Source organism: Arvicola amphibius, chromosome X (assembly GCF_903992535.2).
Source record: "Arvicola amphibius chromosome X, mArvAmp1.2, whole genome shotgun sequence".
Taxonomy (NCBI): Eukaryota; Metazoa; Chordata; class Mammalia; order Rodentia; family Cricetidae; genus Arvicola; species Arvicola amphibius.
The window spans coordinates 62796352-62811226 of NC_052065.1; the positions used below are offsets into that span (position 1 = coordinate 62796352).

At 43.5% G+C, this 14875-nt stretch overlaps 1 protein-coding gene across 1 annotated transcript in view; it reads right to left on the reverse strand.

Annotated features, from left to right (window-relative positions):
• Positions 1-14875, reverse strand: part of Slc16a2 (solute carrier family 16 member 2) — a 122987-nt gene that overhangs the window by 10426 nt on the left and 97686 nt on the right. The window contains exons 2-3 of the mRNA XM_038317184.2: positions 5357-5501; positions 1287-1737 (exon numbers count right to left, since the gene is read on the reverse strand). Of these exons, the coding sequence (XP_038173112.1) occupies positions 1287-1737; positions 5357-5501 (596 nt within the window). The remainder of the gene's footprint in view (positions 1-1286; positions 1738-5356; positions 5502-14875) is intronic.

A 14875-nucleotide genomic window follows, 5' to 3' on the forward strand; every position in this document is an offset into this window, starting at 1 on the left:
CAAAGGCTACTTATCCTAGACTCTCTGGAATTTAGACTTTTGAGAAACAGTTGACAGGGCCAGGCATGTCCAAGACTTCTAAGCCCTGCCAGGACAAACTACCTAGAAAACCTAGGTGTTCTTCTATGCTGTCTCCATGCAATGACTTCAAACTGACAGGCCGAAATATCAGGTCACTAGAAGATGAGGTCCATCACCTTAAGCAACACTTTCAAAACGTGCTTTACGAAACACACGGTCTACAGGCTAGGGATATTATAGCTCTGTAGTAGATCACATGCTTAGTAGGGACAAGAGCCTGTGTTCCATCCCTAGTGCGCATGCATGGACACACAAAACCTCACATTCTGTAGAATAACAACTTCTCTACAACCAGCAGTTCTGTGGCCAAGTAAGTTTGGTAGGTTCTGGTTAAACAGCTGAATGGGCTTTTAAACTGCAGGATTTGTCACTATAGCAAAGAGATTACTACATACTATGGAACTAGAGAGTTCCCATACATGCTTTTTCGTGAACAGAATTGTTTGACCACAGACACCAGAATTCCTCAGAACAGTCTTTACAAAGCACGTCTTGGGTCGTTTGAGCCACTCTTTCAGTGATGCTTAGCCTCCCAAACCCATCTCTTCAATTAAACATTTTGTTTTCAGTACTAGGGATGAAACTAGGACCCTGTGCAAGCTAGGCGAACACTCAATCACTGATTTATTTGCTGCGGTAGCTCTTTTTTAGCTTTTTTTTTTTTTTTTTTTTTTTTTTTTTTTTTTTTTTTTTTTTTTTTTAAATTCGAGACACACTGTTGATAACTGGATTGAATTCATACTGTAGTGCAGACAGGCCTGGAACTTGCAATCCTCTTGCCAGGCTCCTGCGTAATTGGGATTTCAGGCCTGCACGATCAGGCCTGGTTTCTATCGGAACTGTTATCATGGGAGAAGCTATGGATCATGGGCCTTGCCCTTAAGGAACTACCCTCATTTCCCACTGAGGCTCTCTTTGAACCGTGCTCTTTACTTCTCTGCCAATCGCCAATCACTGTTTTGTTTCTTTAGTCTTTGTTCTTTTTCTGTTTATTTGTTTTGAGAAAGTGTCTTGCTGTGTATGTAGCCTAGGCTGGCATCAAACTCACAGCAATCCCCCTACCTTAGTCTCCCAATTGCTGAGTCTACAGGCCTGAGCTACCATGCTTAGCTCTGTCTCCCCGCCCCCCAAAGCTCTGCCCTTCCAATGTCCTTCCACCCCCACCCTTTGGCCTCCATATAGGTTGAGGTCAGCTTTTTCCTCACCAGGTGCACATAGGGGACGAAGTAACCAAGAGCAGCAGCAGCGATCCCAAAGGCCCAGATGCGGTAGGTGCGTTGGCGGAACACACGCATGTTGAAGTACTTCCTGAACTGAGCCACAAAGCGCTGTCGCAGGGTGTGGGGACCTCTCTTGCTGGGGGTGTCCTGGGAGCTGGGCAGGAGGGGTCGGTAGGTGAGTGAGAGCAGCGTAAGGAGAAACATGAAGGTGCTCAGCACCTGGAAGGTTTGGGCCAGCTTGATTTTATCCCCCAGCATTTTTATGAGTAAGGGGAATGACATGGAGAAAATGCTACTTCCTGCGGACACCACGCCATTGGCGAGACCTAGGCGACGTTGAAAGTAGTGGCCCAGGATGACGAGTGATGGTTGAAAGGCGAAGGAGCAGCCGCAACCGAAGAGAATCCCGTAGGTGAAGTAGCGCAGGCTTAGGGAGCTGTGGGAGAAACAGCAAGAGCTATCCTCAGTAGCCTGGAAGCAATTTACCTGCCTCCGTCTTGTGTCCTTGCCAGCCTCCATTCCTCCAGCTTCACCCACAGCCCTATTTGCTACCAATCTGCAGAGCAGATAGGGAACCTCTGAACCCCACTTTGCAGATGGGGATGCAGAGGCCCTGAGAGGGAATTTGCCTAAAGTAACTCTAGATTTTAAAAAAGGTTCTTCGTCTTCTATTTTTTTCTTTCTTCTTTTTTTAAAGACAGAGTTTCTTTGTGTAGTCCTGGATGTCCTGGAACTCACTCTCTAGACCAGGCTGGCCTCGAACTCAGAGATCTGCCTTCCTCTGCCTCCCAAGTGCACCACCACTGCAGTTTTTAAGACTAGCCAACTGAGTAAGACTGTGAGACCAGACCCCAGCCAATGAGGAAAAGACATAGTTACCACCTAAGTTAGACTGGAAACCAAGTGCATGTTCTGTTGATGTATGCCAGCTCTTCCGAATGCACCCTCTTGATCAAGAATAACATGTGCCTTGTTCAGGCACTTATAAAAAAGCATATGTGGCCTTGGGACACATATGTGGCATGCACCTGTAATCCCAGTACTCAGGAGCCTAAGACAAGTTTATCAGGTGTTCAAGGGCAGCCTGGTCTACACAGCAAGACTCTGTCTTATTTTTTTTCTAAAAAGATTGGACTTTAATCCAGATCTGTGTGATTATAGCAACCAATGAAAGAAGATTAAGCAAAAAGAAAAACAAAGAAAAGCAGAATTGGCCTTTGCAGAGGTCAGGGGAGGAGCTACAGGAGTCAGTCTGTGCCTTCAGGAGAATAGTTTCCCCTTACTTCCTACCTAGACACTATGAGTAGATTGGGGGACCAAAGTTTTATCCCAAGTAACAACAAAGGCTTGCAAGGAGCCAAGATTCTGGTCTTGGAAGGTTGCACTGTTCTTTAGGATTCTTTGGTGTGTCATTATTCTCAGGACCCTTAATATTTCAAAGGCTGGTCAATTATCTCAGGAGAACTTCCATTCTCTGCATCCTTGCCCAAGGTCCAGATAGCCCAAGGCTTTTATCTCGAGCTCCAGGTAATGTCTATAGGAACTGTGAGTTAGGAAGTCCCTTTAATTTTCAGAATTCTGTCTCTGTTGCTGCATGGAACATGGATTAGTTCCCTTTGAGTAAGTAGCCTGCTTGATTGACAGAGAAGTGAAGCCTCAAGTTATGGGCCTGACTGAAAAGGCTGTTGCTTAAAACTCATGGGCCCTGCTCTGCCACAAGTGTCTGTAACAGAAGGTAAAATGTGAGAAGGGGAAAGGCCATGAGCAGGTCAATTTGGCTGGCATCTACCCTCACATAATACTGGTCCAATATAGTGAACAGTTGTTTTCTTTTGGATGCTTCTGTATATTTTGCAATAGTTCTTATCTGACCATTAAATGAACCAATACTCTTCTTGTTCTTCAGACACAGACCCAGCTTTTATACTCACTGCCAGTGGCCCCTTGATTCCAAGAAAACTATCATTATTTTGGCCTCCCATCTGCTCATAGTCACTGGCCATGAGTAGGGGGTTTGTTAACTAAATAGGGGGTTGTCTCTACTTTGAACTTGTAGCTAAGTTGACTGCTGTTTTTCTGTCAGACTCCTTGGGGTCTTCTCCCCTTAGATTGTAGGTATCCTATGGGATTGGCTGGGCTGGGCCCTTATCCAAAGGAGTCATCCATTAGTCTTGAGGAAAGGGATCTTGGGAAAAAACATGGGGTTCTGTTCAGGGTACTGTGTGGTGAGTGTTTCCAACTGGCCTCCAGGATGGGAGACCCTTGAATTGGGCCTGCTAAAGGCCCCTCAGGGCTGCCTTGCTGTGCCCTGTGCCAGTCATCCAAAAGGACTCAGAGCTCTGATGTGAGGCAATGGGAAGAATGACTTGAAGTTCTAGCCACAAGAAGAATCATGTTGTTCTCCCTGGACATTAAACCATCCAGAGTTTCTGGCTCTGAAAATGGTCTTACAAGAAAGAGCAAACAGAATAGGGGGCCATGGGCTAGAGAGAAAAATGCCTCCTCCAGTGGGCTGAGATAAGAGTACCAGGAGAAAAAAACACATCTAAGTGCATTCCCCCACCCCATGCCCCAGCCCATGTGGGCTGCAGAGGAAATGAGATCCTTATGGTACTAATTTGTTTACACTTTGCTGTGCTCTGTCTCAAGAAACAAGCCTCTGCTATGTAGCATTGAGATTAGAGATACTTCAGAGGCCTAGCCTTCACAAGAATCTGGTACCAGCTTTCTGGGGGTGGGGCTAATGAGGCTGACCACCACAAGGGTCCTCAGAAAGTTTAGAGCTGTTGTCTTGAGAGGGCCGAGAAGGTTCTAGGCAGGATATGGGTTCCTCCTCTCCCTTGTCCTAGTTGGATGGGTCGGAACCAACACACCACACTGCATGCCAAATCTAAGCTTTGCTGGAGGGTAGTCTGGGCAGCCGGAAATGCTCAAGTCATTAAGACAGTTGGCTCACTCCCATAGGGCCCAGCTGAGACAGAACATGAGTCTCATTCTCCACTGTGGATGGAAACTTAAGCCCAGAGAGCCATGGTTTTCTCTTGGGAGTCATACTCAGAAAGCAAGTCTCTTTCAAGTTAGCTCACTCTCCATTCCACACCTGTCATTGTGGCCATATTTGTGGGTCCAGGTCATTATGCTCTTACATCGACCCGGGCAGACCGGAAGTAGGGGGTACCACAGCTTGTGAAGTACTTCAACTTATTTGGGTATCTCATACTTCTCTTGCTGTAGGATAGGGGTTTTACCCTCGCCTCCTCTGTACACATGCTTGTGCAGGGCTGACAGGAGAGAAGGCAGAAATCTATGTGGATGGAGCCTTCTCACCTAGCACGAACAAGTTCTACGAGTGTGACCGACGAATCTAGGACTTGAGTTTCATCTGGGTGGCTGGGATTTGGAGCTGTACTTTAGTGGGAGGATGTTGCTAAAAATCCTTCCCATGCCTGAGACATGAGAATCCCTATCTGTGTCATCCACCCATCTTTCCAGAGCCCGAGCCACCCAGAACAGGGCCAGACATGCTAACCAGCTGTGTGCTCAGAGTATCTGTTTTTCAGCTGACGAGTGAGTCGGGAATGCTAGGGCTTCACATTAGCTCACTTAAGGAGTTCAGTTCTGGGTGGAAAGGCAGGGATGTGAGGTGTGTGCCACATTAGTGGGGAGCTTGGAGAGATCTGAAGCAACCGAGTGGTCTCTGAAAGATATAGAAAGTGAGGTCCAGACTGGGGAAGGATACTCTTCAATTACTCCATCGCTATTCAGTGGTCAAAGCAGGACTTGAAACTGCTCTGTGAACTACCAGGCTTAGGTTCCTCACAATATTTTGGAACTTTGGGTCTTTTAGGGGGTGGGTACTCCTGGCAAATGTATCCTTCAGACTCCACATAAAGTGAGTTGCAGTGGATCCTGAGTCCTGGAAGGAAGGCCTTTGAGGACTCTACAAGGACAGAGCCACAGGGGATTCTACAATGAGAATAATGTTCCTAGCTAAAGTCCCAAGAAAGAAGCCAATTCTCACCCTTGAAAAAGTATCCAGCAACTCCAGGCCTTACCTGGTGAAGGAACTGGTGTGGAGGCCAATGAAAGCCACAGCAGCCCCGGTGGTGGCTGTGATCCGGCAACCCAAACGGTCAGTGAATATACTCACAATGGGAGAACAGAAGAAGATCATGCCCATGGCGAGGGCTGCAACCCATGCTGTAGAGAAAAGGAGCACAGAGACACTGGCGTTACTGTGATGTCTAATGCTGCCGCCGCCACCTCAGGTCTTCTCTGGCCTTTCCAAGGTGACGCTGATATTCCGAGTGGTATGCAAAAAAAGATGAGATATGAAACAGATTTGAAATGTGGGTGCTGGATTTGGACTAGTCAATTCTGCAACAGAAGGCAGGGATACTAGGCCAGATATGCACTTCTAGGAATTGAGATGCTTGAATTCAGGGGTGAGGAGAGCTAGAGTAAGCTTTAGGGTTGGGTCAGGATTGTTTCAGTCCTTGGGAAACAAATCTAAATGTGACGATTAAGGAGCAGGGAAGATCACAGCCAAAAATGCCTCCCGGAATTGTGCTAGAATATAGAACAGATTTCAGGGGCCATCTGAAGATTTCCAGGGACTCTATGCAAGACAGGCGAAGAAGCCACATGCTGCCACCCATCACCGAAGCCCACGTCTGGCAAATCTCTGACCTCCAAACTCACAAGGAGTTGATCTTATTTCCAGAGCTGTCTGTCGTGCCTGTAACAGCCCTCACCCCTTTTACTCACATTCTTCCAGCCCATTTCCCCTTGCTTAGCTCTCAGAAGGAGCGCCCAAGTTTTTTGTTTGTTTAAAAGCTGTTATCAGGTTTCATCTTGAGCCTCTCTCTTCTAGGTTAAATAATCTTAGTTCCTTTAAACTTTTCTTTTCAGCTTTAATTTACTTTTGTAACTCTGTAATTATTTTCAGAGTCCTCCTCTGAACTCATTCCAAGACTTCATCATCATCATCATCAAAAAGCATTCAACGAGTGTCACCTGAGCAAAGGCGCTGGGCCAGTTTCTTTCTCTTTTCAAGTGAACAACCCCAAGTGGGCCAGAAGGAAGGGCCACTCAATTGCCTGTGCCTGCCTGGGCCTCTTACTTCAGCGCCGAAGAGAAACTGTTCTCAGGAATCGTCTTCACTTTGCTAGGCTGGTGTTCTGAGTTCTAGCTGCCCAGCTTCTAAACTCCTGGCCCAGGACAGCCGGGGATCTGGACATGCGTTTCAGTTTCACCCATTATGATATGTGGGACCTTGGGAAATCACACGAAGCTTTGCTAATCAAATTTCCCACTTGTGGGGTGCGGATTAAAATTCTTGTGCTTTTCTCAAAGTGCCCCCCTTTCCCTTAGCAGTGTTGGGGGACAGAACACAAGGACTCATACGTGCTAGGGAAGTGTTCTACCACTCAGCCATAGAACCAGCTCAGCCCTCAAAATGTTTTCAAAGAAAATAATGATAAGATGTAATCAGATATAGAAGAGAGCTTTGGAAATGTGAAGAGCTATACTGTACATAAAAATCAGCGGAACTCTGACCTTAGACTTAAATGTAGAAGTATAAAACTTCCAGGAGAAAATATAGGAGAAAATCTTTTTAATTTTCATTTAAACAAAGGTCTCATAGAATGCTCATATGAACTATGGCCCATAAGTGAAACATTGTTGCACTAGACTTAACCAAAACTTAAGATTCCTGCTTAGAACAACCAACCAAGATCTGATGTTTGCCTGGCCTCCAACTAGCCACCTCTCCCAACTAGTTGTATATACACTTCTTCCCTGATTGTCCTTGGTCTTGAAGGAGGAGCTAGAGGACATAGGTGAGAGAAGATAAAAGGAGGGGGGTTTACCTACACAGCCCCTAGGAGGCCATCATCCCTGCTAGGTACAGCCTTCAGTGTGGCCACTTTAAGGTCACCTATGCTCCTGTCTAATCCTTCAGTCACTGCTCTGAAGTAAGCCTAATCAACTTGTTTGTTCCGCCGGGGTGAACTTCGGTGGACTCGGTTTGTCAGTGGGACCTTCGGAAAAGGGATAGACATTGTTTATTTCTCTTCCAGGGAAGGAAATTTAGCAACATGGGATTACAGATTTGGATCACCACATTCAGCTTAAAACTTCCATGCTTTAAGGAAAAAGAAATAGTTATGAGGTCCAGAGACATGGCTCAGCCAGGAAAAACATTTGCTGCACAAGTCTGATGACTTGAATTCCCAGAACCCACGTTAAGAAATGGACATCGTGCCGTGCGCCTGTAATTCTAGTACTCCTACAATACTGGGGGGGGGGGACAGGAGAGCCCCCTGAAGCTCATGGGCCAGCGAGCTTGGAGTATGCAGCATAGCCATAAACCACAAGAGAGACCCTGCCTTAAACAAGGTGGAAGGTGAGGACAGAGACCTCTGCATAACTTTACACACAAACATATACACACATCACACATATGCAAAATAAATATTAAAAGTTATGAAAACAAAAATGCAGATAACAGACTGCAACATATATATCTGGTAAAAGATACACCCAGCAGAGAAGTCTGAGCTGATTATCACAACTCAACAAGAATGCAAATACTTCAATTTAACCAGATAAAAGACTTGAACATGAATCACACACACACACACACACACACACACACACACACACACACACTGATTATCAAAGAAGCACATAAGAAGTTGATAAATATCTTTAATCATTTGATAAGTGCATACTAAAATTACAATGAGAGTCAGGAATTGGCTGGCACATACCTGTAATCCTAGAACTTGGAAGGCTGAGGTAGGAATTCAAAGATTAAGAATTTAAAGCCAGACTGGGACACATGGTAAGACCTTGTCTCAGAACACCAAAACCAACCAAACAAATGCATAGGAAACATCACAATGAGACATCCCTTACACATCTACAAAGAAGACTACTTAAGAGATGGTAATACCTAGTACTGGAAGGATGTCTAGGATCTGGAAATCTCACACTCTGCTTGACAATTTCTTGTGAAGTCAGTCATGCTTTTAACATGTTCCAGTGAAATATTACTGTTAATATTTGTGTCCATACAAAACCCTATACCTGGGGATGAGGGAGCAGCTAGAGACAGTAGTTGGTGCCTAGCATGCACTATATCCTGGGTTTAATGCTTATATTACCAAGGTGGGGAAAGCAAACCCCCAAACAGTCCAACAACCCTAGTTCTCAATAATTACAGAAGCTTCTTTTCATAACTGCTGAAACCTGGCAAGAGTTCAAACATATGAACAAGGAATAAACAAATAAGTATGTATCAATACAGCACGCCCACAAATAGTATAAACTAGTGATATACACAGCGACTTGAAGAATTCTCAAAGGTGTTATGCTAAGCAAAAAAAAAAAAACAAAAAACAAAAACAAAAACAAAAACCACCACCACCAACAACAACAAAAAACAAACTCAAATGACCCTACTCAGGAAATTCTAGAAAAGACAAAATTATGGAGACAGAAAAAGAGGAGATAAAGGCGAGATTTATCAGTGAGGGGCACTAGGAAACATTTTGGAGTGGTGGTCCTTTTTTGAGAGTGTGTGTTTGCTGTGAGTGACTGTTCTCTGAGTGAAGCAACTGCCATCTTAGGGCATTCAGCTGTAGCTCTTTGAGAAAGACCACCCCAGCTGTGGTTGCTGATGGTTTACACCCCAACAGAGAGGGACAGGGAGGACAGAGAGGGCCATGAGATTCCCACTATCCTGCTTCCTACCTGTTGTATGAAATGCTACCTTAATTGCGCATGCCTGGAAGATGGAAAACTGCGAAGGGACTAGATGACGGCTCCATCTATGTGGCTGGAGAAAAGCTCTCATCCCTGCTGGGGAAAGGGACACCCAAACCCCTGTACGTAACTCCTTACCTATGCTCTGTAAGGAAGTCCAATAAACTCATTGGTTCCCCGTAGTGACTTTTGGTAGGATTGTGTCTTGGTTTGTCATCAGGAATTTAGGAGAAAGGGTAGACATTGCTTATGTCTCACCCTGGGAAGGAATTTTAGCAACAATGGTTCAGTGGTAGTGTGTGGCATGTGTTAACATATGTGAGCACATAAAAATGTGACTATTATCACATGTAAAATATATCTCTAAATCTTACACTGGTTTTAATAGCGACAGAGGTTCAGTGGAAAGAGCATTTGGTTAACATGTATGAGACCTTAGATTCAGTTCCTGACACTAAAAGTGGCAGGGCAGGAAAGCAGGGTGTACCATTTTGAGGTTTTACTTGGGGTACACATATATTTTGTTCTAGCCCGATTTAAAAATACCTCAGTTGTATTGTGAAAGAGGAAAAAACTTGAGCTCTTCTGAACATCTACAGTACAATGAAAACTGATAACTAGGCTCATAAAATATCTTTTGTATAGTACAAGAAAGCTTACATTTTATTTGACATCGCTTTTCAAATTAATATAACTTTTAAAAACTTAAAAAATTGAAATAACAATTGATTTACAGAAAACAGTCAAGACAGCTCAGAGGGTTCCATGAATTATTATTGTAACTTTAGTACAATATTAAAATGAGGAAGTTGGCAGTGGTATGATACACGCTTATAGTTCTATATCCTCTTATTATGTAAAGACTCCTATTACAAATTAAGATGTACTATTTCAACATCACAAGGGTCTCCTTTTTCTCATCCATTTATAGACATGCCAGATGTTCCTGTTACTGTCCCTGACTCCTAGCGACACCCACTAACTTGTTTTGCATCTTCATAATATTTTTATTTCATAAAAGTTATATAAACTGAGCATGATAACACATACTTGTCATCCTAGTACTTGAGATTCTGAGGCAGGGGAGTTCAAGGCCAGCCTAGGTTACATATTGAGTTCAAGTTCTGCCTGGGATCCATGAGACTCTGTTTAGAAAAACAAAATACTAAAAAGTTATATAAATGTAGTATGTGGTCTCTTGAAACTGGATTTTAAGGCTTCTGCACAAAGGAGAAAACAATGGCCAGAGTGAAGAAACAACCACAGAATGAGACAGAATATGTAATATACATATAAATATATATGTATAATATATATTATATGAATTCGGACAGAGGATTACTATCTAAATCATGTAAAGAACCACAAAAATTAAATGCCAACATCCAATCTATAAATGGACCAATGAGCTTAACAGTTCTCAAAAGAAGACGTATAAACAGCCAATAAATACTTGAAAATAAGATAGGGTGGCATAAGCCTGTAATCCCTGCACTTGGGATGTGGAGGCATGAGGATCAGGAGTTCAAAGTCATTCTCAGGCACATAGTGAGTTAGAGGGAACCTGAGACCTACATAAGAACAATAGCAACAAAAACAAACTTGAAAAAGTGGTCATCATCCTTTGCCATCAAGGGAATGCAAATTCAAATTACTTTGAGATTCCATTTCACCCTAATCCGAATGTCTATCATCATGAAAGCAAACAAATGCTGGCGAGGATATGGGAGAAAGGAGCTCCACTGCTGGGAGTGTAAACTGCTGTAGATAACATGGAAATTCCTATGAAGATTTTTCAAAACCTAAAAATCGATCTACCATATGACCTAGTTCCTGGGCATAGGCTGAAATGACTCTAAGTTGACATACCACAGACAGACTTGCACATCCATGTTTATTGTTCTAATAGTCACAAAACCTAGGAAATGGAACTGGCATAGATGTCCATTAGCAGATGAATAGATAAAATATGAGATACATATACACAATGGAATTTTATTCAGTCTTAAAAAGGACGGAACTGAAAGTGTTTGTGCTAAGTGAAATAAGCCGAATACAGAAAAACAAACACCATCTTGACCCACACAGCTGGGACTTGACTTGATTAGGGGTGGTTAGGAAATGAAGAAAAGATAGACAGACATGCGTATAGAAAAGCTGGGGTCAGCTGGCCTATGTGCACTCTGATGGAGATGCACCAACTACCACAGCAATCCAAACCTCAGCGTGTTGATTATTCGTAGCACAGAGAGAAGTTAGCTAGTCTCTTAGGATGCCTCTCTAGGTATTGTAAACACTTTGGAGGAGGTGTTTACCACTCTAGTTGGTGGTTTGAACCTGGGGGGAGGTGTGCAGAAATGAGGTGGACTAAAGTCTCATACAATAGCTAATTTTATTCAGGGCATCAGGCAATTTATACTCTGAGGGTTAAGACGAATCACACGAGTAAGGTGTTCAATCACAAGGACAAGACGAACATGGCAAAAAGCTGTTTTTTCATAGAGGCATATGAATAACGACAGCTGGAATCAACTCTCTCTTAGTCACTATATCTGATATGGGAGAAGCATGAAAACACATTCAGAGAACAAGTCTGTGTTTTGAAGAAACTGAGGTCACAAGACTTGTTTTCTCACAAGCACTCAGAGCATCCCTCACACGACTCCATCCTTGTACTGTTCTGATAAGGAGGGAGCTGCAGTTGCTAGCTTTTGCACACACTGGTCAATCATTTGTAAACACTAGTACCTGTGGCTTGCTGCTCACATTCATACTCAGACCCAAGGAAGGTTGTGCCATGTCTCTGAGCCTCACTCACAGGTGATAAGAACTTTGCCATTCTCATGGGAAAGAGGCATTGGTCCTTGATTTGACAAGTCAACAGGTACACATTCACTCAGGGATTCCTCCGCTCCCCACACCTCCCCCATTTCTACTTCTTAGATGTTCACGATGGGTCTTCAGTTAGTTTTGGGGTGGTTCACTGCAATGTTTGGCACCCTACTGAAGAGAGAGAAACAAAACATGCTATCTCTGGCCCAGGGTTATTTGAGCTCAGAAACTATAAAAAACCTGAAAACCAGTAAGATCTCCCCCTTCAATGCACCTTAGGGCTGCTTTTAAGAACTGGGCCACAGCAAGCTGCCCAGCCCACCAAGACAGTGGTCTGCATGCTTCAGCCAAAAAGTCCCCACCCAAAAGGGCATTCACTGCAAGGTCACATCCAAGGGCACCACTGCTGAGGTCTGGAAGGAGTTGGGCCACAAAAATAGGTAAAATTTTTCCTGGAAGGGTGAATTTCAGCAACAAGGAACACTTCCTCCTTGTTGAGCAATTTTCCCCCTTACTCTTAAGGCAGCTATGTTAATTAGTTGGTAAACTTGCAAAGAGTAATGTAATTGGTTGCCAGTCCCTTCACAGTCCAAGGGGCAATGTCTAGAAGTGTCTAGAAGCTGGGCTCCCCAGGGATCCAATTTCACAGAACTTGCCCTCCTGTGAGGAAACCACAGGAGTCTAAGGAATCACTTACAAGACTCTACAAACACAAAGAAAAAATAGGAATGCACTTGGTCCTTTGGTTATAGATCTATTCCTCAATCCTTCTCCCATTTCCTCTCAAGCAGCCAAACTGACTGCCCATCCTTCAGGAAACCAAAGGCAAATATATGTCTTGAGAGTAGTCTAAAATGATGAAGCTACGATGCTTTTACCCTACTTCCGTAGTTCCTTAAAATCTCCATGAACGTACATAAAATTTGAGAGTGCTAGCATCTACCTACAGATCTCTAGATGCTTCTTGTCCCATTTTCACTCTGATGTTTACAATCGTGCTCCCCTCTCTATTTTTAGTCCTTCCTTTGTCTTTATTTATGTGCTTCTCCCCTTGCCAGACTGATGGCGAGTTTCTGATGGTCCATCAATGTCTGACTCAGGCGCCACTCCTCGCAGCCCCCACCGCCAGGTTGGTGCCTTGGCCTGACTAGGGCGGCGAGGAAATGAAGAAAGAACACAAGCAGAGATTCCTGTACAGAAGAGCTGGGGTCAGGTGGGCCATCTGCATTCTGATGGAGAGCACCAATTGTTGGCAGCAACCTAGAGCCTCATCCTGTTTACTATGGACAGCAGAGCAGGAAGGAATTAGCTACTTTCGGTACGAGGTCTCAGTAGGTGAGCAGGCTCAGAGTGTAAAAGTCTGGGAGGAGGAAGCTGCAGTTGCTGGGTTTTGCACGAACTGGTCAATTATTTGTAAATACTACTACCAGCAAGCACTGTTAAAGTTCTCACTCAGACCTGAAGTAGGAGTCGTCATCCTTCTGAGCTTCAACTGTACTGGGATAGCTTTGCCATTCCCACGGGAAAGAGGCATTGGTCCTTGACATGGCTGTCCTCATGTCAACAATACTCAGGACATCATCGATTCTTTGCACATTCACTCAGTGCTTTCTCATCTCCCAACAAAATACCTCATGTTTTCTCTTCTCTTATAATAAATTTAGATGGAAGTTTGTTTAAATGTGTGTGCGCTCAGTTTTAAGAAGTTTGCCTACAATGTGGCTTAGCATAGATTGCTTGGAGTCTATCTTCTTTGGAATTTACTCATCTTTTTGAAACTGTGGATTTAAGTCTTTGTCACATTTTGGGAAAATTTAAGCCATCTTTTTTATTTTTCTCAGCCACACTTTCTCTCTTTCTCTTGGGAATTATCTGATGACAACAATGTTAGATCTTTTGTTATAGTCCCATAGGCTCCTAGGACTCTGTTCTTTTTTTTTCTTCTAATCTGTTTTCTTTCTGTTGATCACAATGCATAATTTTTAGTGTTCTACGTTCAAGTTCCCTGACCATTTCCTCTGTCCTCTTAATTCTGCTATGGAGTCTCTCCAGTAAGACTTATTTGATTTTGGTTATCAGACTTTTCAATTCTAGAACTTTCCACTGTTTTGTGTTTAAAGTTTCTATTTATTTGTTGATATTTTGTATTTTTATTTCACTCGAGAGTTATTGTTATGGCTTGTTAAGAACTTTTTATAATGGGTGCTTTAACATCCTTGCCAGAAACACCCCACATTTGTGTCACCTTGGTATTTTCAGTTAACAGTTTGTTTTCCACTGAAGGCATTTTTTTTCTGCCCTTGCTGTGGCAAATGATTTTCTGTTTTATCCTGGACATTTTTGGATATGATAAGTCTCCAGCTCTTATTAAAAGCAGGACTCATTTGACAACTCGCCAGTCAAATTACTGCCAAATGGGGATAGAAGTCCATGTGCTCTTCTCAGCTGCCGTTATTAGACATCTTGGGGGAAAATGTGCCTTGTTATTGCTGAAGGGACAGTGTATGTTTCAACATCACTACTAGGCTTCATCTGGTACTTTTCTGGGACGGACAGAGGTCCCTTGGTACTGTTTCCTGTGTGACTTCATCTGACGTTACACTAAGTGATGGTTAAAGCCCTAATGTCTTGCTTGTCCTTCATTGATACTAACTTGGTACTTGCCAGAAACCAGGGAAGGTGTGATCAGAGGTTACATTTTGGCAAAGGTGAAAGTCCACATTTTCTACATGGTCTTCTCTAGCTTTGTAGGGGAGGAGTGTGTCTTATTCCTGCTGAAAGAGGACAAAACTCGTAGCTCACTACTCAAGTTTTCTCTGACCCCACCTTACCATGCGAGGCAAGCATTTTAGGGACATTATGACTATATTACAGCTGAGAGTATAAAAGTCTAGGCTCCTGGTTAGATTTTTGTTCATAAAGGATGCATGGGATACATTTTTCTCTATGGCATTCAACTGGAGTAGTGG